Consider the following 21,582-nt stretch of genomic DNA (forward strand, 5'->3'; position numbering starts at 1 on the left):
TCCTCTACACAACCATTAGTAGGATAGGAGCTGCCTTCAGTTTTCACTCTGAAAACCCTAGTAAAATGTCTTTTAGGGCTGTAAATGTTGTCACAAATGCCTTGAATTTTAACCAGAAGGATATTGGCAGCCAGTGCAGTTCCTTATGACTGAAGCCTATGCATGCAAATCTGGGACTTGGCGTTACTACAACTAGTTTTTATTCCGTCTTCAGTTGTCATGGCCTTTCTGTGCTCAAGGTCTTGAGTGAACTGACAATAATTAAAGCACCATCAACTTCACTAAATATCCTAAAGGATATCCTGTCTGATTTTGGAAGCTAAGTGGATCAGCCCTGGTTAGCACTTGGATAGAAGACCATCAGTGAAAACCAAGTGCTATAGGCTGTATTTCAAAGGAAGAAATTGGCAAAACCACCTCTTGGGTCTTCTTTGCTTAAGAAAATCCTATGAAGTTTGTGGTGTTGCCATAAGTCAGCAAACAACTTGAAGGCACATACACACACACGCCAATTCCAAAATGGACTTGGGAGGGAAGAGCTGACTTTAAAATGGTAGCAAATGAAAGTGGAGTTAGGCATTGTCAGCTGACAATTGCTGATGCGATTTTATATTGACATCTAATTTCTCTTTGGAAGCAGCTCTGAATTCTTTGGCTTCATCCACATTGTAGAATTGATACTGCTTTAACTACCATGGCTCAATGCTATGGAAATCTGGGATTTGCAGTTTTGGGAGATATTTAGCCTTCTCTGAGAGATTCGGGTGCCATGACAAACTACAAATCCCAGGATTCCATAGCATTGAGCTGTAGCAGTTAAAGTGATGTCAAACTGGATTATTTCTGTAGTGTGGATGCAGTCTTAGTAACAATGACTTCCTTGTAATACTATGATTCTCCTTTCTTCAAGGTCAAAAAATGTTCCCCCTTTCAGATTTCATAAATTCTATTGCAAACCTATCTTCATTTCTGCCAGGTTTTGTGGAAGAATTACCTTGGTATGTATTGCACATATTTGGGAGAGATGGTTGTAGTGTGGCACTACAAAAGAGAGCCATGATATTTAGATGATTGAGCTGCTACGTTTCTTCATGTGGAGACTTCCTTGAGAAGTAAGACACAAACTCAAATGCTGCAATGCAATGTGTTGCAGCAACATACATTCTCCCAGTATTCATATTTCTAATCCTAATTATGTGAATTTTGTACACAGCAGCTCTGGACCTACTTTGGTTAAGAACAGAGCTTTTACTAACAACTGGACCCTAAATATTTAGGGTAAATAAGAAATAAGTAAACAACCAAATATAGCAACCACCTCTCCCAGAAATTTCTGACATAATTTTTCTTCACAACGTGCCAGAAAAAAAAAGATGCTTACTACAAGAAAACTTTCAAGTGCAACATTTTATGCTTATTTTCAAGATAACTATCCTTCCATAAGGCACAGGGTAGTTTCACAATTCTTCTAAAATAATTTCTTATTGAGGTAGAATCTGTCCTGTCTCTCAGATAAATAACACACTCACTCTCATGTTATGCCTTTTCCCCTTACTGTTGCCCATGTAACTGAGTGTCTGTAGACCATGGATTCACCCAAAATAGCCTGAAAATGTGTGTGTCAATACAATAAACACACAATCAAAAATGCCACATGGGCAAAACATATACACTAGACTTTTTGTTCCAGTGAACAAAACAGATTTTTCCAAATTATAATGGTGGGATGTATTTTCCTTAATGAAAAGATACCACCCTAAAATAATGGAAGATAACAGAAGTCCAGTCTGATTTTCAGCTGGTAGTGCAAATGATTATATTGGGTTGTGCTTTGCAACAAGCTATAGAATACACTTGGGATCTGCTTTTCTTTCCCTTGTGAATAAAATGGATGAATTCCCCAAAGGCTCATCATCTATTTATAGGACCAGATGGTACTGTCAGGTTTCGGGTGTCAAGCCAATGTTCTTAGATCTTGTTATGTTACAATATGAAGAGAATAATACTGACTCATAGGAGCTCATCATGAACCTGTTTGTGCATGGAAAGCTCAGATGATAGTGTTTATATTGGTTAATTCCCCGCTTAGTATTTTTTCATCCCACATTTTATTTTCCTTTCCAGTGTTTATTTTCCTTAAAACACTGATGTGAAATACAGAGTTAGATCTAGGTGTAAGGGATGTTCATACCTTACACCAGGGTTTCTCAACCAGGGTTCTTTCAGAAGTGTAGGCTTCTGCAAGAGGTCTCTAGGGCTTCCATGAACAATTCTGATTGAAAAGATAGATAGATAGGACTTTTATCACATAGGGGAAATCGGGCAAAATCGGGGGTTTAAACAGCGATTATCCTGTGCAAAACGTGATATCGCACTTAAGATTTTCACACAACGTTGCTATTAAACAGGCAATAAAGAGGCAATATACAGCAACAAATCATTCATAGAGAAATCCCAAAAGTGTCTGTTGCTGTTTATTGCCTGTTTAATAGCAATGTGTGTGAAAATTATAAGTGCGATATCATATTTTGCACTGGATAATCGCTGTTTAATCCCCCAATTTCCCCCCAATTTTCCCTGTGTGATAAAGTCCAAAGAGAGAGGGAGAAATAGATAGAGAAATAGAGAAAAAGAAAGAGGAGTTAGCTGTATGCAGACAACAGGAGGGAGTGAAAAGACAGGCCCAGCTCCAGAAGGGCTAGTCTGAAGAAGAAGAGCCCTCCCCCCAGTCCATCTGCCTTGGTCCAGGCCTCAGAGGGAGAGAAGAACCACTGGACCTCATCCCCTTTCCCCCCACCATTCCCCTCTCCTTTTGTGTCCTGTCTTTTTAGATTATAAGCCTGAGGGCAGGGAACCGTCTAATTAAAAATAATAATTGTAAGCCGCTCTAATAGACTTTAGGGCTGAAGAGTGGGGTATAAATACCGTAATAAATATAAATAAATAAATAAAAACCCACCATTCTACTAACAGAAAGTATCACAGATTTGGAAAAATCACTAAAGAAAATCACAGAAGAAAGTGCAAAGGCAGTCCTAGTGTTAAACATAAAGGCGGGTTATAAACCGCCGCTTTGAGGCGGTCTGCTGCCGCCGCCGTTTGCTCCGTGCGGGAGCCGCAGCAGCCACACCGCACGGCTCCTGCACGGACCGAAAAAGAAGCTCCAAAATGGAGCTTCTTTAAGCGGCGCCTCTATGACGTCGCGAGGTGCCAGGGGCGGACTCGCGACGTCATAGACGCTGCGACACGTGCGGACGCACAGCGTCCGATACGTAAACATGGCGGCCCCCATGTGGAAGGGGTGCCGCCATGTTGTACATATGTAATACGTACTAGGGTTAGGGGGGTGCGGAAGCACCGCCCCTTCCTAACCCTAATACGTATTCCATATGTATTTTTTTGGTGGTTTGTAACCCGCCACTGAAAACAAAAATAATGACCATGGAGGATATACATAAATTCAGTCTAGATAACATGGAAATTGAAATAGGTAGCAGTTCCCAGCCTAGTCTTATTTGATTGAACTAAGTGTCTTCCGGAGGACCTGATTGTATAGGGTGAATTACATACAATAAGGCGATTTTGTAGGTTAGCTGGACCCAAAACTATAAGGCTTTAAAGATAACAACCAACACTTTGTACTTTGCCCAGAAAGCAATTGGCAGCAAAATCCTGGGAACTTGTTTGAGGTTTGCAGGAAGAGGGCCTTCTCTTGGTCCTGTCTACTGTAGATAGACATCTGGTTCAGATACAAATGATGGTCTTCTTGGTGGTTGCTCCCAGATTATGAAACTCAGTTCTGAAGAAAGTTGCTTGCAGACAAAGGCCTTTCTACTGAGTCACGTCTTGAACAATTTCGCTTTTATGTAAAGAGATCTTGTAGCACCTTTGAGACTAACTGAAAAAGAAGTTGGCAGCATGACCTTTCATAGACTTCTGCATTTGGATCTGAGGAAGTAGACTTAAGTCTACAAAAACTCATGCTGCCATCTTATTTCTTGCATAATGATTTTACAGACTATCGCTGCTGTATCTTCAACTTCTCTCTTGTTATCATTGTAGATTTTAAAGTGGATGTGCTCAACTTTTCACTGTTTTACTTACGTGGGTTTGAAATGGTTGTAACTGGTGTTTTAATCTTATACTTAATTTGAATTTTAATGTGTATCTTACAGTATGTTTCTAATGGAATATTTTAAAACTTTACTGGGAGTTGTTTTGCATTTAACCCTAAGAGAAAAGCAGGATAAATAAATGCATACATACCTGTTTCTGTGCCTTCTTCTTATACAGGCTGACTGTGCTGTCCTAATAGTGGCTGCTGGTGTAGGTGAATTTGAAGCTGGCATCTCCAAAAATGGGCAGACCCGTGAGCATGCCCTCCTGGCCTATACCCTGGGTGTCAAACAACTCATTGTAGGCATTAACAAGATGGACTCTACAGAGCCCCCTTACAGTGAGAAGCGCTATGATGAAATTGTCAAGGAAGTCAGTGCGTACATCAAGAAGATTGGCTATAACCCATCAACTGTTCCTTTCGTGCCCATCTCTGGTTGGCATGGCGACAACATGTTGGAGCCATCTCCCAATGTAAGTATCTGTCTGTCTGTCTGTCTATCTCAGTGGTTCTCAACCTTTGGTCTTTCAGATGATTTGGACTTCAGTTCTCAAAATTTGTGACTATTGGCCAAGTTGACTGGGACTCATATAATCATAGAGTTGGAAGAGATCACAAGGGCCATCCAGTCCAACCCCATTCTGCAATGTAGGAACTCTCAATCAAAGCATACCTGACAGATGGCCATCCAGCCTCTGTTTAAAGACTTCCAAGGAGGTAAAGTCCAAAACAAATGAAAGGCCACTAGTTTGTATTATTGTAAGTTTTTGATGGGCCTGGTCAGTGCTAGAAACTTCATTCATTTCCCCAACTTGGAATGTCCACTTCCCAGAATCAGGCAAAGTTGGATATGTTTCACTGCCATTAGTTATTCCAGGATCAGGGAGTCAATGTGGAAATTTGAGAGGGCTCCCCTTCAAGGCTGAACCTAATCACAAGAGAAGATGAAACCTAGGGCCAAACATAATATGATTTAGTATTATCTCTTTATTTTCCCTGGTCACATTGTTAGAGGCAATCTCAGTTTGCATGGGGTTATAACTAGATGTAGACAACTTTGCTGTCACTTAATATGAATAGAACAATCTTCCCCTATTTGGTGGTCTTCCCTATGTGCTGGATGACAGGTCCCACAGCTGCATTAGTTCCCGTCAAAGGCTGGAGATTGTGGGTAGACCAGCATATCTGAAGGGAAACACTGAAACAGAATGTGAAATTCAAGCATTTCCTGTAATTCTCAGCAGAATGCAGTGATTTTGTGGCAAGCTTGTAAAGTTTCTTTGGAGCAATCAATGAAGGAACGGTTTCAAAGGTTAGAGAATGTGTATACCAGAGAGTTTTAGGGTATTATTGCTAGCACTGCAGTGGTTGCGGAATAGTTTTCTTCTCTGATGTCTAAGGCAATTAACTCATGTCTGGCCAATACCACTTTCACTACAGTTGCTGCTCATGCAACTGAAAACAGTCCCATATACCACAACCACCCCACCCAGAATTCATCCACATAGGAAATTAGTGTGTTGGGGGGAAAAGATTATCGTCTAGTTTTATGGTTAAATCTAGTGTCCATCTATACTGTAGAAATAATGCAGTTTTACACTACATTATAGGCACACACACGCCTTCAAATGCTGGGGGGAAGAGTCTTTGATGGAGGGAAGGGGCTAAGCAGGAAACAAAATGAGTTCTACAAAAGGAGCCTGTTACAGACTGCCAAAATAAAGCTGCTTCGGGTCTCTTTGGAGGTATGCTGTTTAAATGATGCATGCATCAGAAGAATCCGGAAGCTGCACCAAAGCTGTACTCCAGTGCTTAGGAATGTAGTGTGGCTTTGGCGCGACCTCCGGACTCTTAGGACCCATGCATCATTTAAAATAGCATACCTCCAACGAGGCCCGAAGCAGCTTTATTTTGGCAGTCTGTAAACAGGCCAGAATATGCAAACTGACTTTATTAGCATATCTTGTACATGTAAAAAACATTGCTGTTTCTGGTGAAGAACATGCAAAAATAATCTCATTGCTGGTTTGCAAAGTAAATCATTGTCCTCAGGAATGAATGTCTTTGCTCATACAGAGCTAATTTGTTTCCTGAATTGACTGTCCACTCAGATTCTTAGGTGTATTTAAAAAGCAACACCTGTTCCTGCTTCTCCCCACCCTCTAATATCTTACATTCTAGTATTCTAGCCTCCTTTTTTTCTGGCAGAGACTTCCTTAATGCAGAAATCAGTCAGATAACCTCTTGCCATGTGACTGCTTGCCTTGAAATTTAGCAAGTCAGCGCTGATGCTGGCTTCTTGGCAGAGATTAGACTCTGCGAAGCCTCTGACAGCCATAAAGCCTCTGACAGCTGTGTGCAGCTGTCTAAAACCCCCACTGTAGGGTGATGCTCCATGACCTCCTTCAGGGAAAATAGGACATGGCTTGAATATATGATGGAGATTCTTCCTGGCTAGGGAGAATGGAGGGAAAGGGTTTTATGTTGTTCAAAATGAAGGCAGTGGTTAAAGACATTGAAAATTAGTCTTTCCTGTAAGTGGAAAGAAGCATGCAGCTGCTGATTTATTCTAGGCATGTAAGATTTTGTTTAGATTTTTGAGATGACTAAAGATAACCTTCAAGTTGAAGAGCAGTGCAGCTTTGAAGGCTAGATGCTGAACACGGAAATAGAAGGTGAGATGTTGCCTTCATACTCTGCTTATGGGCTTCCTAGAAACAATTGTGGGAAATAGGAGGAGAGAGAGAGAGAGAGAGAGAGAGAGAGAGAGAGAGAGAGACTTTATCTGATCCAGCAGGACTCTTACATATTAATATCATCATCATTATATTTGTTTATATCCACAATTATTAATATATGTATGCTTTTAGAAAGCCAATGTGATGTAGTGGTAGAAATGCTGGACTAGCACTCAAGGAGACCAGGGTTTGATTCCCTGCTAAGCTGTGGAGATGCACTGGGTGACCTTGGATAAGTCACACTCTCTCAGCCTCAGCAGAAGGTGAAGGAAAACCCCTCTGAACAAATCTTGCCCAAAAAGCCCTGTGATAGGTATGTCTTAGGGTTGGTGTAAGTCAGAAATGACTCAAAGATGCACCAGAGCAACAGTGTGACTTTATACTGATACTGAGACTGTACTAACCCTCTCAGCCTGCAAAAAAGGCCAAGGGCAGCCAAGAACTACATGCCAGCCCTTTTAAAAGTCAGGAGGAGAATCCACCAGAAAATCCTGTGTAAGCCTCTGTGCAAATTCTGTGAAACAATTTAGGAAATTCGTAACTTATCATTTAGTGAAACACACAAGTGGCAGATTTAGGGCAGACGAAATGACATCATTCATAGTGGACTTAACTGATGGCTGGGACAAGATGGTTGATAGTGGCTACTACTTCAGAAGGCTTCAGACATTCAGAGAAGTTCATTGAGGACAGGTCTGTCAAAGGCTACTACTTACGATGAAAATAGGAAGAGCTCTGATAGATATAGTCAGTTATTCTGTTCATAGTATATCATAGAACCAACGAGTTGGAAGAGACCAGAAGGGCTATCCAGTCCAACCCTCTGCCATGCAGGAAGACAGAATCAAAGCACTCCCAACAGATGACAATGCAGCATCTGTCTAAAAGCATACAAAGAAGGAGACTTCATTGCTCCCTGAGGCAGTTTCCACTGTCGAACAGCTCTTACTGTCAGGAAGTTCTTCCAAATGTTGAGGTAGAATCTTTTCCCTGTAGTTTGAATCCATTGCTCCATGTCCTGCTCTCTGGAGCAGCAGAAAACAAGTTTGCTCCATCTTCTATATGATGTCCCTTCAAATATTTAAACAGGACTATCATGTCACCCCTTAACCTTCTTTTCTCCAGGCTAAACATACCAAGCAATGTAAGCCGCTCCTCATAGGGCATGGCTTCCAGACCATCCACCATTTTGGTCATCCTCTTCTGGACATGCTCCAGCTTGTCCACATTATTCTTGAATTGTGATGGCCAGAACTGTACACAGTATTCTACTTGAAGTATGACCAAAGAAGAATAGATTGATACTATTACTTCCCTTAGTCTAGACACTATACGTCTGTTGATGCAGCCTAGAATTGCATTGGCTTTCTTAGCTGCTACATTACACTGTTGACGCATGTTGAGCCTGTGGTTCACTAATACTCCTAGATCTCTTTTGTAGGTACTGCTGTCAAACCAGATGTCATCCATCTGTGCATTTCGTTTTTACTGCCTAAGTGTACATTTCACTCAGTTGAAATTAATTTCGTTAGTTTTGGCCAAGCATTGTAATGTGATCAGGTCATTTTGAAATTTGATACTCTCTTCAGGGTATTAGCTGCTACTCCTAATTTGGTGTCATCTGCAAATTTGATAAGCAGGTCCTCTATTTCTTCATTGAAGTCACTGATAAAGATATTGAATAGCATTGAGCCCAGAACCTAGGGCCCAGTAGCACCCCACTGGTCACTTCTCTCCAGGATGAGGAGGAGCCATTGTTGAATACCCTTGGGGCTCAATTGGTCAACCATTTACAAATCTACCTGTCATGTTGTATACATTTTACTAGTTTTTGTTTTTGCAAGAATATCCTGGGGGAGCTTATAAAAGGCCTTACTGAAATAAAGATACACTGCTTTTATGGTCAGATTTCAGAGTCTGGCCCTGAGTCTTAGGGCTTAGCTCCTCTTCTCCAGGCCTAAGGGAAAGGAAGAGAGACATTAGGACAAGAGCACTGCCTTGAAACATGTATGTTTTATGGCTGTCAGATCTCAGGGCTTGGCCCTTCTCCAGTCCTCAGGACAAGGAGAAGGAATCTCAGGGCAATAGCACATCATAAGAAAGCATGACTCATTAGAAAAGACAATGATGCTAGAAAAGGTGGAAGGCATTAGACAGAGAGGAGAACCACATGCCAGATGGTTGGATTCAATAAGGAGAGACATGGACCTGAGTCTGCAGGACCTGAGCAGAGCAGTAGAGGAAAATGTTTCATCCACAGGGTCACCATGAATCAAAATCAACTTGAAGGCAGTCAACAACAACAAACAACAATATATAGTTCCCTTATTTGTTAGACTAGGGCTGCGTCTACACTGCAGATATAATGCTGTTTAGCACTGCTTTAACTTCCATGATTCAATGCTACAGAAACAGGGATTTGTAATTTTTTGAGATACTTGACCTTGTCTGGCAGAGAATCCTGATGTCACAGCAAATTACAAATCCCTGGAGTCAATAGGATGGAGCCATGGGAGTTAAAGAGGTGTCAAACTGCATTAATTTTGCAGTGTGGCAGCAGCCTTGGTGAGTTTTCCTTACTATTTGACTGGCATACCCTGTGCAGCTGTGGTTAATGCTTAATGTACCATGCTTAATGGCATCACCAGGGCCCATGCCTTATGACTTCACAGATGGATGTTTCCTGAGGTTTTGGCCCTGAAATCTCAGGCTTGGAACAGTCCTGGCCTGGCAATCTCAATTATCTCTCAATTTACTTCTGCACTTGGAGGTAATACATAGGTATCAGTGCTAGTAGCTTTTAATAATCCACGTTTTGTTGGGCAGCAGTAACAGAGCAGAACTGTTTTTCCCCTGAGTCCTTCTTTCACACTCTCCGGTGGCATCTGGTTGGAAAACAAGCAATTGGATTTAATTACCCTTCTTTGGTCAGTAAGCTTTTATGTTTTGATGCTCTGCATAAGAGTAGGTTTTTCAGTGGCTGGAGGAGCTTGGTGTGGTTGGTAATGACGTCATGAAGAAAACAACAAAACAACTGATATTTCACTTGTTAACATGCAAGGAAGCCCTGAATTGATCTGCAAGGGAGCTATTTGGGATGTGGCAGGGTGTTGCTGTGTCAAAAAATTGGTCATGGCAAAAGCTTCAAAGATGGCAAGGTCTGCTGTGACAGACAAGAACCCTCTGTTGTTAATGCTTCTGACCATTGTGGGCAGGGGGCTCTTGGGAAAATGAATGAATACCTGAGGCATCAATGACATTAGTTTCCTGTCATTTGCCAACATAGATCAATAAGGACAAAGTCAGCGTGGTGTAGAAGTGTGAGAGGCATGAACCCTCTGGGTGATCTTGGGTAAGTCACACACTTTCATCTTCAGAAAAAGGCAATGGCAATTCCCCTCTGAACAAATATTGCCAAGAAACCCAGTGATAGGTTTGCCTTATGGTTGCCGTGAGTCAGAAATGACCTGAAGCCACACAGCAACAACAACAGCAGCAGCAGCAACAACAACAACAACGGAATAAGGTTTGGGGATTTGTCTTATGATCAAGAAAACAACTCCCTGTCTTTGCATCTCCCTAAGAGACATAAACGAAGCTGACCACTAGATGGTGCCATTGCTTGAGAAAACCCATACAAATATGCCAAGATGCATTTTACTGAGTTTCATTTGACTCTGCAATCATAGCATTTTGAAACCACCTTAACTGCCGCATTTCCTGGGATTTCTAGTTCTGCACCATAGAGCTCCAGTGCCTAAAAAACACTGTCCTTAGGTAAACTCATCAGCTCTTTTGGTTTTTCCTACCGTCTGTATGCCAATGACACCCAGTTGTATCTTTCCACTCCTGACCTTTCTCCAAGGCTTGAACAGCAAGTTTCGTCTTGCCTCTCAGACGTCTCGCAGTGGATGCGCCATTGGCGTTTGAAGCTCAACATGTCCAAGACGGAGCTTCTTGTCTTTCCTCCTAAGTCCACCCTTCAACACTCCTTTTCTGTCTCTGTGGACAACATTTCTATTCAACCAGTCCAACAAGCCTGCAGTCTTGGTTTTATCTTTGACTCTTCTCTGTTGTGTATCCCTCAGATCCAGACCACAGCCAAGGCTTGTAGATTCATTTTATACAACATTGCCAAAATCCGACCATATCTCTCCACCTCTACTGCCAAGATCCTGGTCCATGCCCTAGTGATCTCACGACTCGATTACTGCAACATCCTCCTGGCTGGGCTTCCTCTTTCTCACCTCCGTCCTTTAATCTCTGTCCAGCATTCAGCTGCATGCATTATCACTTCCACCCACCGCTCTGACCACATCTCTCCTGTGTTGGCATCCCTTCACTGGCTCCCCCTCCCTTTCCGCATTCAGTATAAGCTCCTGCTGTCGACATTTAAAGCCCTCCATGGACTGGCCCCTCCTTCCTTATCAGACCTTCTTTCTCCTCACCTTCCCACCCAGGCCCTCCGTTCTGGTAGTCAAGGTCTGCTGTCCCAGCCCAGGATTTCCTCTGCCCCATCCCGGATTCGCCCCTTTTCACTCGCTGCCCCCCACTCCTGGAACCTTCTTCTCCCGCGAGCAAGAGCCATCACTTCTTTAACCAGCTTCAAAACGGAGTTGAAGACCATCCTGTTCAGGGCAGCGTTCCCAGGCATTGCATAATTGTCACTTGCTATTTGATGTTCTTTTGTTGTCTATTTTATTGAATCATTTCCTGTATTGCTATGTATTTTATATGTATTATCCTACTAGACAGGCCCCTTCCCCACCACCACTCCCTTCTCCTTTTGTGTTGTGTCTTTTTAGATTGTAAGCCTGAGGGCAGGGAACCGTCCAATTAAAAAGATTGTATGTACAGCGCTGTGTAAATTTACAGCGCTTTATAAATAAAGGTTAATAATAATAATAATAATAATAATAATAACTAGAAATCTCAGGAATCCATAGGATGCAGCCATGCCAGTTAAAACATGCTGTAAGCATGTAGTGTGAAAGGGCCTTGAGAGACAGACCATTGGTCCCTTTTGCTGTTATGTCCATGTCAGTTGTTAGTAGCGTCTCATGTCCTTTGGCAGGGGTCCTTTTGGACTTTACAAACCAAGATCCTTGCATCTAGGGAAAAATTAAGCCAGGGTAGACACAACCAAAGCTATCCAGAGAGTTGGCCATCCAACATCTGTTTAAGGCAATCTGTTTTATTGTCAGACGTCTCTTACTATCAGAATGTTCTCCCTAATGTTCAGGTGGAATCTTTTTCCTTATACAGGTATGCCTCAGTTACCAAAGCAGGGATGTTGCTAAGTATATTTTTTAAACAAAAACTTTGGTCCCAGGAGCAGAAACAACATGGAAAGAATAGGGATAGGTTTGTACACCACAAAAAAGAAGTTCAACATGTTTCAGTGAACTATTATTCAAAACGTAACAATATGTGCATATGAAACGAAACAACCAGGTAAGGTAAGCCTTGCATAAATAGACAGAAATGTATGGAGTCTTCTGAAGACCCATTGAAAGCTTCTTCCCAAATGCATCCAGAGATGACTTTTTATTTCACCTGCCTTTGTTCTTCTCGTGATTTACATTTTGGAAGCCAAACTTGCAGATCTATGCTTTTTTTAAAAAAAAACATGCCGTGTATAGTTGGCGAGGCAGGCATATTTGCTCTCCCCTTTGCTCTCTGTATTCCTGCTCATGCATGCTTAGTAAAGGATTCTGGGGGCAGTTGCTGTTTAGCTTGCGTGTTGTAGGCAGGCACAGACAGCTACAGTTCAGTCAGATAGAGCAGAATCCCATTCTTTCCCAGCTCAAGCTTTATTGCACTGTAGGAGACAGACTTTCTGCTGTGACACACCACTGACAGTCTTCTGTTTCTCCAGCCTGCTTTACCATCCTCCCGATGCCAACATTGTTAAAAAAAACCCTTCCACCTAAATAGAGATCAAGGAGGAAAAGCAGGGTCTGTTGTTGTGCGCCTTCAAGTCATTTCCAACTTATGACAATCCAATCATGGGTTTTTGGGGGGATGTTTTGGTCAGAGGAGGTTTGCCATTGCCCTCCCCTACAGCAGAGAGATAGTGACTTTCCCAAGGTCACTCAATGGGTTTCCATGGTCGGGCAAGGATTTGAACCCTAGTCTCCAGAGTCATTGTCCAATGCTCAAACCACTACACCACACTGGCTCTCATAAAGTAGGGCCTAGGTAGGCCTAAAAAAGACTTTTTAAAAAGCTTTTTTTTTTTGCAAAGTCTTTGTTAAGTGAGGTATGTCTGTAATTTGAATCCACTAGTTTATGTCCTGGTCTTTTGCTTTGTGGTTGTTAAATGAGGGTCTTACTGTTAGAACACAGTCATTGCCTTGTTTTTGTACAGCACTCTGGTTTGTCAGGAATGGCACCCTGGTACACCATCTTGTTTTTACAATCTAGAGAAGAAAGTGTGAGATTCCCAGGTAGGGTGCCTTAGAAGTGGTCCTTGAGCTTCGGGACAGATTGGTCTGGTTTGATAAAGCTGTTCTTCTCATGTCTCTCCTCAGGCCTTCTGGCATCCCTTCAGTTCCATGATGGCGTTTTTTTTTTTTTTTGGTGTGGGTTATACTAGATTCTTTTGAACAAACTAAAAGGACCCACTCAACACAGGTGTCTTACCATTTTGTTTTGCAGATGCCTTGGTTCAAAGGGTGGAAAGTGGAACGCAAGGAAGGGAACGCCAGTGGAGTATCCCTGCTGGAAGCTTTGGATACCATCCTGCCCCCTACCCGCCCCACAGACAAACCTCTGCGTCTCCCTCTTCAGGATGTCTACAAGATTGGAGGTGAGCCGAAAGATTTTACCTGTAGTATGTGAGTGGGAGGATGCCCTCTTTTTGCCCTGCAGATTTCCAGATTAGTAATTTAGTCTTGCAGACTAAAGATCAGGAAGGAAAGAGGATTTATTTCTTCAGATAATTTTTTATTTATGTGCAGACTACACCTGTACTCAGAGTGGTGGTCCATTTACCTGGTACGTTTGTAAAAAGGAAGAAACAACTATAGCCAGTGGGTACGAATATGGCAGTGGTCATGTCATAGTAGTAAGTTTGTAATACATAGGAATCATGGTTATGCGTGTAAAATAAACGGTTGCTATGCTACCCAGCTGCTAACATTTTTAACTGTATATACCCAGTAGCATCACTAGGGAGGTGCGGAGGGTGACACCATTGAAAGGGTGACACTGCAGAAGGGGGGATGACACCTGGTGAGTTCCCGCACCTCCCTGCCACACACCACGCTGCATGGCAGGGAGGAAGCCCTGTATGGCTTTACTTTAAAGCTATGCAAGACAGGGAAGGAGAAGGTCCAGTGCCCACACCCTGTCCCTGCCCTGCATTGCTTTACTTCAGATTAAAGCCATGCAGGACAAGGAAGAAGAGAGCCCAGCTCCCCCCTGTCCCTGCCCCATGCAGCTTTATTCTGAAGTAAAGCTGCATGGGGCAGGGAATTGGGAGTGGTCCCTTTTGGCTGTGTCCCCATGTCCCACCCCCTGCACTGGGTGACATCCTGGTGCAGGACACCACTATATATACCACACATTGCACAAGGGGTCATTCATACAACTCAAATTTGAGGATAATTTTCAGAATGAGACTGTCTTAGAAAATCTGTTGGTGGTAAAACTTCTAGCCCTCAACAGAATTGCTTGGATTTTATGGAACATTCATAGACCTTGGGACAATGAAAAGGGAAAGGCAGGCCAGCTTGGGGGCTCTCTCTGTATTGCCTATTCTTGTCCTACACCAACATAAAATTTGACCTTAGGTACATAATACAGCATCAGGACCATCTTAGATATTTACAACCAGTGTGCTAATTCTGAAGATGGTAATGATTTGGGAAAGCTTGAAAATGGGTGCAAAATGTATGGTGAAATTGAAGAAGCTTGATCAAGATTTCCAATGGTTAAAAGCTGTCCCTTAAACTTTCTTCATTTTAGTAAGCTAATTGTGGTGGTGTGGAAGTGATCTGGTTCTTTTTAAATAGTTGAACATCATAAATACTTTCTCATGTACTGCAAAGCAACCAAAAGTATACAAGTAGATCTCAATCTCAACTTTTGATCACCCTTTTATTTACACGTTGCAAAAAAGAAGAATTTCTTGACAGGGATTTTTCTCCCTTAACACAGAGCATAATGTTTCTGAACACCCCCTTTCCCCCCAGTTTTTTGCCATTTGCTAGGTGCTGGCAATTATAAATTAAATAAAAATTCACATGGGTTTGGCAGTTTAATCTTTTCACCCAGCAGTCTGATATTTCTGATCTGGCAAAAAAAGAGAATGCACTGTAGCTATAAAAATTCAGCCAAAATTGAAACCAGAAGTGATGTTGTTCACTCCCTGTTTAATTTTGGCCAATAATTAGGCTTCTGGACTTTTTCACCGTGGTAGGTGTGTGGTTAGGCGATGGGGGAGCACATCTAAAGTGTTCTGCGGCAGTTTTACATTGGGATGGTTGGGCAAAACATTGACCAGGAAAAAAATATTTTTAGTTTTTTAAAGGAGGTCTGAGGGTTTTGGATCACTGATGTGGCCTGCCAGAAGCAGTTGCTCACTTCTGCTATAGAATCTTACAGTCCTTACTGGATTCCAAGGATTGCATTCTGTTGTACTGATTATTCACCCCTTCTGACCCTCTTCAGGAATTGGAACTGTCCCAGTGGGTCGTGTAGAGACTGGAATCCTGAGACCTGGCATGGTGGTGACTTTTGCACCTGTGAACATCACTACAGAGGTCAAGTCAGTGGAGATGCACCACGAGGCTCTGAGCGAGGCTCTGCCAGGGGACAATGTTGGCTTTAATGTCAAGAATGTCTCTGTGAAGGACATCCGCCGTGGCAATGTCTGTGGGGACAGCAAATCTGACCCACCACAGGAGGCAGCACAGTTCACTTCTCAGGTCAGCAGGAAATAAATGGTGGCAATTTTGAGAGGCTGCATCTTCAGATAAGAACATTTGCATCTGAATGAGGGAAAACAGATTACAGTAGGCCCCTGGTATCCTGTGGAGCTTGGTTCCAGGACCCTCCAGTGGATACCAAAATCTGTGGTTGTGCAAGTTTCATTATATACAATGGTATAATAAAATAATGTCACTTATATAAAATGGCAAAATCAAGGTTTGCTTTTTCTTTAAAAAAAGAAATTTTCAAGTCAGAGATGGTTGAATTTGTGGATGCAGAATCCGTGGATGTGGAGGGGTGACTCTTTTGTGGTGCCCCTTTTTCTCATTTGCCATCAGGTTGGCTTTATTTATGCTGTCCTTGTGAACGACAGACCACCATGAACTTCCATAATCAACAGCCCAGCTCATGTCTTGCAAACTCAAGGCTGTGTCTCTCTGGATTGAGTCAGTCCATCTATAATGTGATTTTGTTCTGTTCCTACTGCCTTCCACTTTCAACTGGTGACTCAGAGGGAAGATGGAAAATGGCAGCCGCAAATGAAGGTTGGCATTTATTTGATGTAAAGTGTTTTTTTCCTCATGATGCAAGCTTGAATTGATTAATTAGTATAGCTGACTATAGATACTTGCCTTCAATTTTGCATATATTTTAATGCAATTTTAAGCTGTAAAGCAGCTTTGAGTCCCAGTTTTGGGGGAAAAGTGGGCTGCTGCTATTGCTGCTGTTACTACTATTACTAATATACTTATCCTAGGGGAAAATAATTGAACACAGTGGAATGTACTTTTAGGTTAACTTAGGCCTTCAACAGACCGGCAAAAAATGCCAGCATGAAGGCAGAATGGGGGTGTGGCAACTGCCCACCACCTGCCCCCATGCTGATATCATGATGCCCAACCAGCTGCATGGCTGGCGGTGTCACGCTGTTCCAAAGAGTCATGGAAAAGTTATGGCGGCACCAGAAAGGGTGACGTTTCTGTGGCGCAAAAAAAAAAAAAGCTTTTTGCAGCTTCTTTTTGCACTGGGTTGGGGGTGTGGCATGTGGTTGCTGCATCCCCAACTCAGGGCTTCCAGGGGTGGTGCAGTGCCACCTCTTAATGGCAGTCTGCTAAGCAACCTTAGATGATCCTGGGCTGTGTAGCCTTATCATCTAAGGTTGCCATAATTCTCTACCACAAACCGGGACAAAATGTAAGACAACATTTAGACCAAAATGCAGGACAATTGTAGGATAAAATTTAGCCCAAAATGTAGGACATTTAAAAAAATGGAGGACCTTAAATGTCCTATGTTTTGGGCTAAATTTTATCCTACAATTGTCTTGCATTTTGGTCTAAATTTTGTTCTGCATTTTGTCCCAGTTTGTGGTAGAGAATTATGGCAACCCTGTTAACATCAGAATAAAATCATTCTCTGATTAATCACCATACAATGATGAAGGACTTTCCAAGTGAGTGGCAGTTTTGGAAATGTTCACTTACAAAAAGTAGTATCTTTGACTTGTTGAACTGTGCAACTGATCAGACTGAAGAGTAAAAGATGACATGTTGAGAATCTTTCAGATGCCATTGCATAGAGATTCTACGGTTTATTTGGACTTAATTGGTTTAAGGTACAATCAATTCCAACAGTTTGGAATGTACAGGGCTATATCTTTGGAGGCAGATATAGAATCCTCACCATTGTATCAGTGTGCAAAGCAGGGCTAGGGGTGAGATTGAGCTTTTCACCTGCTCAGGTTAGATCTCAGGTTCCCGAGCAACATGCTGGTGATAGAGAAGCAATTCATGATTCCCAGTGAAAAGTAAAACTGGTGGCTTTAAAAAGAACATGTTTCCAAAGAAATCAGAACACACGGAGCAGATTTCTGCTGGCTAATCCCTACTGCAGTAGTCTCCTTGACTCTACTCTTGAATGGTTAGTCATTCCATAGGTAAATATAAGACCCTATGGGTCTACTCAAGACAGGAGTAATAGGATTAAGCCACTGTTGTTGTTGTGTTTTTTATGATGATACAAACACAGTAAAGGAAAGACAAACATAACAAGCTAGTTGCTTGTACAGTCGGCCTTGGTCTCTCCTGTGGTTTGGTTCCAGGACCCCCTGTGGATACCAAAATCTGTGGATACTCAAGTCCCAATAAATACAGTAGCATAATGAAATGGTGTCCCTAATATAAAATGGCAAAATCAAGGTTTGCCTATTGGAATTTATATTATTTTTGAATATTTTCAAGCTATGGATTCATGAATCCTTGGATAAAAAATCCTGTGGATACAGAAGGCTGTATTTGTTGAGTTGGAATAGGTTAATATTGAAAAAACAAATGCTGTGAAACAGCTGTTTTTCCCTCACTAGAGGGCACCATTGTTCAGCCACACGAACTGGAAAAAAAAATCCATTGCAGGATTCTGTCCCCCCAGAAATTGTTCCATGCTCCAATTTTGTCTCCTTTATGTGCATACCAGGTGATCATCTTGAACCACCCCGGCCAAATCAGCGCCGGATATTCCCCTGTCATTGACTGCCACACTGCCCATATTGCTTGTAAATTTGCTGAACTGAAGGAGAAGATTGACCGGCGCTCTGGCAAGAAATTGGAAGATAACCCCAAATCTCTGAAATCTGGAGATGCTGCAATTGTGGAGATGATCCCGGGCAAGCCCATGTGTGTGGAGAGCTTCTCCCAGTACCCACCCCTGGGTGAGAATTTCTTCCTTGTTTCTAATTCCAACAGACACCAACAAAGATAAATAACTAATGCTTATTTCTATTCAGATTAGTCTTGTCTCCCATGACTAGGGTTTCTGTCACTATCCTTCCAGTCACCCTACCCCGAGTGTCCCCACACTTTCCACCTCAGCTCCTGCCTTTAGTCAAAATGCTTTTTTCTGGGCAGAAAACAATTTTCCTCCACAGAAAACAGCATTTGTTTTCTGTGTAGAATGACACAAATGTTGTTTGCTGCACAGAAAATTTCATTTTCTGTGCAAATATCCAATGTGGTTTTTTTTCCCGCAGAATAAATCTGAAATTGCAAATAGTTGCTAAAACCTACAGCTTTTAATGATTTGCTTGCAGCAAGGAGAAAAGCTGTAAAATTTATAAAGCTTTCCATCCCTAATATGTGGAGAGAGGTTGATGGATGTCTCCCTTCTGCACAGAGTGAAGTCTATGCTAGGAGAGGGGACTGTGGGGACACTTAATAAAACATTGGCTTTGCCTGATCCTTCACTGTGTCCTTTAAGAGTCCTGTCCGGGTTCAGATCTTTTTTCCCCAACCGATCCAACCACCAGTGAGGTATCAGCCCTGGTTACCCTATCATGTGGCACTAGGCCCTGGCAAATGCCCTCATCTTTGTGACAGTTTCTTCCATCAGAACAGTGTATCTTAAGCTTTTCTTTACCAGTGACCCCCTTTACCAGGTCCCTGTGGACCCTGAAGATTTAACTCAAGATTTAAAAGACAAATAATAATAATAATAATAATAATAATAACAACAACAACAACAACAACAACAATCACACTGTACAGTAAACCTTCACTCAGAGGAAGGAAGACTTTTCTCTTGCTAGTTTGTGGCCAGAACAAATGGAACGGCAGCACACAGGCCCAACCATTTTTATTGTTTAACAATCTAGTTATATGGAGAGGGATTTTTAGCCACTCCAGAAATTTCTGCTGTTCATAGATTGAATGTGTAGCCCCTGCAGAAGGCCACTTGGTAATATAAAATCTATTGGGCTCTTAACAAAACAGGATAATCACTTCAATCCACCTCAATCCAAGGAGGCTGTCCTGGTCTTAAACCAATGTCTGTCTTCAGTAATGGACTGGATGAGGGCAAATAAGTTGAAACTTAATCCAGACAAGACAGAGGTGCTCCTGGTCAATCGGAAGGCAGATCAGGGAATAGGGATCCAACCTGTGTTAGATGGGGTCACACTTCCCCTGTAGACACGAGTTCGCAATTTGGGGGTACTCTTGGACTCAGCTTTGAACCTGGAGGCCCAGGTCTCTGCTGTGACCAGGAGTACTTTTGCACATTTAAAACTTGTGTGCCAGGTGCGCCCGCTCCTTGAGACACCAGATCTGGCCATGGTGGTACATACCTTGGTTACATCACGTTTGGACTACTGTAACGAGCTCTACATGGGGCTGCCTTGGAAAAGTGTTCAGAAAATTCAGCTGTTTCAAAGAGCTTCTTCCAGGCTGTTAACAGGGGAAGATTACAGAGATCATACAACGCCCCTGTTGAAACAGCTTCATTGTTTCTAGGCACAATTCAAGTTGCTGGTTATTTCCTTTAAAGTCCTACATGGCTCAGGTCCACACTATTTGGCAGACCGTTTCTCCTGGTATGAACCGGCCTGGACTCTGAGATCCTCTGGAGAAGCCCTTGTTTTCATCCCAACACCATCACAAACACAGTTGGGGGGACGTAAGAGAGGGCCTTCTCGGTGGCTGCCCCTAGACCCTGGAACTCCCTACCCAGGGAGATCAGAATGGCTCTTCCTTGATGGCCTTCCGCTGGTAGGTGAAGACCTACGTATTCACACAGGTGTTAAAGGAATTGCTATAAGGACAGGCTGAGATGTTGTACCATTTTTAAAATTTGTTACAGTTTTCCCCCCCTCTTATTTATAGTTTTATCTTTTTAAAATATGTTTTATTCTTTTAATAACTATCTGTTTTAATATTATAATAATTTAATTCCTTTTAATGTACTTATTATTATTATTTAATATTATTTAATTTAATTTTTTATGTTTTTAATTGAACTATTTTTAATGCTGTGAAGCTGCTCTGAGTCCCAGTCCTGGGAAAAGAGTGGGATACAAGTAAATATGTTAATAATAATAATAATAATAATAAGTAATTGATAATTGATAACAATCAGTAAGCATGCCAAGACATGTCTCATCTTTTGCTAGTGGATCCTAGATGCGATTTCCAGTATTGGTTTGTGATGCTAACCCAACTTTAGCACCCCATGCATCCGACTTGTACAGGGCTGCCAGATCTGCATGGCCTTATTCCCCACTAGAGGGGGATAGAGTGCCACACACTCTGCATTGTCGAATGCTTGTCTGTTCTCTATGTACTTTATGCCCAACTCAACATTTGTGTATTGTTGCAGGACGCTTTGCCGTGCGTGACATGCGGCAGACTGTGGCTGTGGGCGTCATCAAGAATGTGGAGAAGAAGAGCGGTGGTGCCGGCAAGGTCACCAAGTCAGCCCAGAAGGCCCAGAAGGCTGGTAAATGAATTGTGGGCGCCCAGTGCCTCGCGCAGAAACCATCCCTACCACCAGGATGCCATCACCTTCTTCTCCCCGAGGCGCATGTATGCACATCTGCTTGTAAGAGTTTGTATGTCAACGACTGGATGCTCACTATTAAGGTCCAGTGGAAATTCTTTAAAAGGAAAAGCATGTCCCAGCGTCTGTTGAGGCTTTGTGTTAAATTTTACCAATAAAACTGGTACAACATCCACAGCGAAAACAAGTGGGGTGTCTGATGTATGTGTGTCTAAGTGGTTAGACAAGTTGTCTATATTGATGTTCCCCCTTCCCCAAGCAAGCTTAAAGCAAAGTTTGAGTTTTCAATTTTATCAGCTGAATAAAGCAAAGTCCTTCTGTGACTCCCCACTTCTCTCCTCAAGCATTTTTTCTTCTGAGATCCACTGCCAGAAGTAAGAGATGAGAGGCTGTGCAAAAAGGATTTAGCAGGCAAAAAGCAGAAATATAACCAAATAAGACTCTTGCCTTCTCTTCCTCATAAGA

At 42.3% G+C, this 21,582-nt stretch overlaps 1 protein-coding gene across 2 annotated transcripts in view; it reads left to right on the forward strand.

Moving 5' to 3' along the window:
* EEF1A2 (eukaryotic translation elongation factor 1 alpha 2) overlaps positions 1 to 21,304 on the forward strand; it is a 43,964-nt gene extending 22,660 nt beyond the window's left edge. For both annotated transcript variants that reach the window (XM_089513612.1, XM_089513613.1), the window contains exons 4-8: positions 4,294 to 4,590; positions 13,516 to 13,666; positions 15,532 to 15,788; positions 18,265 to 18,499; positions 20,938 to 21,304. In XM_089513612.1, the coding sequence (XP_089369738.1) occupies positions 4,294 to 4,590; positions 13,516 to 13,666; positions 15,532 to 15,788; positions 18,265 to 18,499; positions 20,938 to 21,065 (1,068 nt within the window). In that variant the 3' untranslated portion in view covers positions 21,066 to 21,304. The remainder of the gene's footprint in view (positions 1 to 4,293; positions 4,591 to 13,515; positions 13,667 to 15,531; positions 15,789 to 18,264; positions 18,500 to 20,937) is intronic.
* Positions 21,305 to 21,582: the final 278 nt, after the last annotated feature.

Source organism: Sceloporus occidentalis, unplaced genomic scaffold, assembly GCF_023333645.1.
Source record: "Sceloporus occidentalis isolate IW3139 unplaced genomic scaffold, rSceOcc1.0.p SCAF_3, whole genome shotgun sequence".
Lineage (NCBI taxonomy): Eukaryota > Metazoa > Chordata > Lepidosauria > Squamata > Phrynosomatidae > Sceloporus > Sceloporus occidentalis.